The 2,614-nt window shown below is 37.0% G+C and overlaps 1 protein-coding gene across 1 annotated transcript; it reads left to right on the forward strand.

Moving 5' to 3' along the window:
- The first annotated feature begins 645 nt into the window (after positions 1-645).
- Positions 646-1,586, forward strand: LOC114177463 (uncharacterized). The gene has a single exon (XM_028062826.2). The coding sequence runs from the start codon at positions 749-751 to the stop codon at positions 1,301-1,303; it is 555 nt and encodes a 184-aa protein (XP_027918627.1). The 5' UTR covers positions 646-748; the 3' UTR covers positions 1,304-1,586.
- The last annotated feature ends 1,028 nt before the right edge of the window (positions 1,587-2,614 follow it).

Here is a 2,614-nt window from a genome sequence, read left to right on the forward strand (position 1 = left end):
GTCATTAGTCTTCAATTACCCAACTTTCTTACGTTATACTCTTACAATTATTATTATTTGATGATCTAATTTCTTATGTCATTCAATGACACACGTTCTTCCCCCATATAATAATAACATAATAATGCAAACAAAGTTCTGTTCTGCGTGAAGAAACTGTCAAAGTACGTATAAATCTGCAGGATGCTATTTGTTTACGCAAAAACCAGCTTTGCCCACAAATGCAGAAGAAACTTCTTACCAATAAAAAAAAGTAGGAAACTGCAGGGTTATTAATCAAACATTTAATAATATAGTTCCTAGATAAGGTAAGGTATTATATAATATAATCTTGGGTTCGTAATTATGGCGATTCTTGAGCCTTAATCACCGTTCTCGAATCTCATGCTACTGTGATTAACATAATTACACCATCAAGAAAGAAATTGAGTGTTCGTGAAGCTGCTGAAACCAACCAAGTTTTTTAAAACAAACAAGCGGGTCTTATTCCCAACAACATATCCACAAAAGAAAAAGAACAATTTGACTATTTTTCGCACAGAAAAAAAGTGTAGGGTAGGTACCCTTTAAATAACCCACAAAACAAAGGGTAAAACAGTAATTAAAAAGAGTTGGCACCCCATATAAACTACAACAACAGCTCTCAAAAACATGGACCAAACCAAACACATGTAACACTCATCACTCTCTCTCTCTCTCTCAGACACTGTTTCTTTCTATGTACCTGCTCCTTTAGTAACACACAAAAATGTTTAGCCCTTCTCATCTAAAAACCTTGCACCCTCTTCAAGTTTTCTCACTGAAACAACCTTCGTCTTCAACCATAAGCTCCATGAAGTTGAAGAGAATCGTCCACACCCTCATAATCTCCCACTTGTGCCGAATCATTCGTGCACTCTCCAAAGTCAAAGCTGTGGTGGTTGAGATTCTCAAGGACAATTCAAGCATCCACAAAAAGCATTTCAGCAACAGGCGCAAGAAGATCATCTTAGGCTCCTTCAGGCTTCACTACAACTGGTGCTCCTCCAAATCCTCACACGTGTTACCGGTTCCAGAACCGGTTTTCGAAGGGTTGGGTTCGGGAGAGGCACAAGGTGAAGATTGCCCCTACCTTCGGTGGCTTGAAGAGAAAAAGGTTGAAGAGAAGAAGGGTGCAGGTGCAGGTGGTGCAAAAGATGAGCATGAAATGAATGAGATTGATGTTTTAGCAGAAATGTTCATTGCGAATTGCCACGAGAAGTTCAGGTTGGAGAAGCAAGAGTCTGATAGGAGGTTCCAAGAAATGCTGGCTAGAAGCATGTAAAAAGTTGTAAACCGATAAAAGCTCGAGATGTTTTGGTGTTTCTTTTCGAAGTTAGTTCCCTCGGTTGTGCGGTGCTTTCCCACATTCGAATTCGAAACTGTTGACAACATGGGAAAGAAAAGGTTGTCCATTGGGTCTTATTATTTATGCTCGCTCATGTTTATTAATTTGCCTTTTTCTTTTTATCCAAACTTTTCAAAAGACCAAGAGAGGGGAGTTTGAAGAATTGTACACGATCTGTGATGGGCTTGGGAATTGTGCAATTCTTCTGTCTATACGCTCACACTGGCTTTAACCTTTAATTTTCAGACTTATTTTCATCATAATTGAGAACTGCTGAATGGAATTATTATGTATCCAAGATGCATGATCATTGATCATTGAATATTTATCAGTTATTTTATGTTCACACTCACGTATTAACGGAAAAATGTGACAGGGAATAGTTAATCACGTACATTCAAAGCAAATACCTATGTAAACAGCGTACTGTGTTCCAAACACCTAAATATAGGTATAAATTATTGGACACCGACGTCTTATCCATTGTTAAACGATTTTTGTTGGTACTGTCTTGTTTGTTAGTCCATGCGTAGGTTGTGGCCAAAACAATGAGAAAGAAATATCAAACTTTCCAATTCATTTGTTAACATATCTGTTTAAGACTTTTGCGGATCGAGTCTGAACTATGATTTTTTTTTATGCCAGTTTATTTATTTCCTGTGGGAACGAATATGATATTTTTACTTTTTAGCATCTTGAAGTTTCCAACCCTACCATATCTCTTGCTGACTGCATAGCTATGGAGCACATGTCAATTGTAGAGCTTCATTTTGCAGAAGTTACGTTTACTTAAAATTGTTAACCATTTTTGTTTGTATCTGGACTCTAGATAAAGAGAGGACTCGGTCTGTACCCAACTCACCTACTCCAACTCCTCTCTTCTTCCATTTTTTTTTTATTTTTTGCTTTGAATTTTAGTTTACAAACATTTGATGAAATTTCTGAAATTAAGAAAAGGGAGAAATTGTTAGAAAGGTAGAAAATGAGCTTTATGTAGCACACTACACTAACAGAAAAGACTAGTTCTTGGGTTCATAACAGAGAATCTTAATTAACCTTAACATGATGCAGACAGTAACGATATTAAAATGATGGTCCCCATTAGGTAGGTAAGTGCTTGGATCAAGATGCACGCACTCTCACTCACTACCGGACAGCTAGACAGGTTTTGAGATAGTTAAGGTGATAGATCCAACATGTGGTACTTTTCAAACCCAAAATCATGTTTACAAGTAAAGTAATATATAC

Source organism: Vigna unguiculata, chromosome 1 (genome assembly GCF_037176805.1).
Source record: "Vigna unguiculata cultivar grain cowpea cultivar isolate G323 ecotype 2 chromosome 1, ASM3717680v1, whole genome shotgun sequence".
Taxonomy (NCBI): domain Eukaryota; kingdom Viridiplantae; phylum Streptophyta; class Magnoliopsida; order Fabales; family Fabaceae; genus Vigna; species Vigna unguiculata.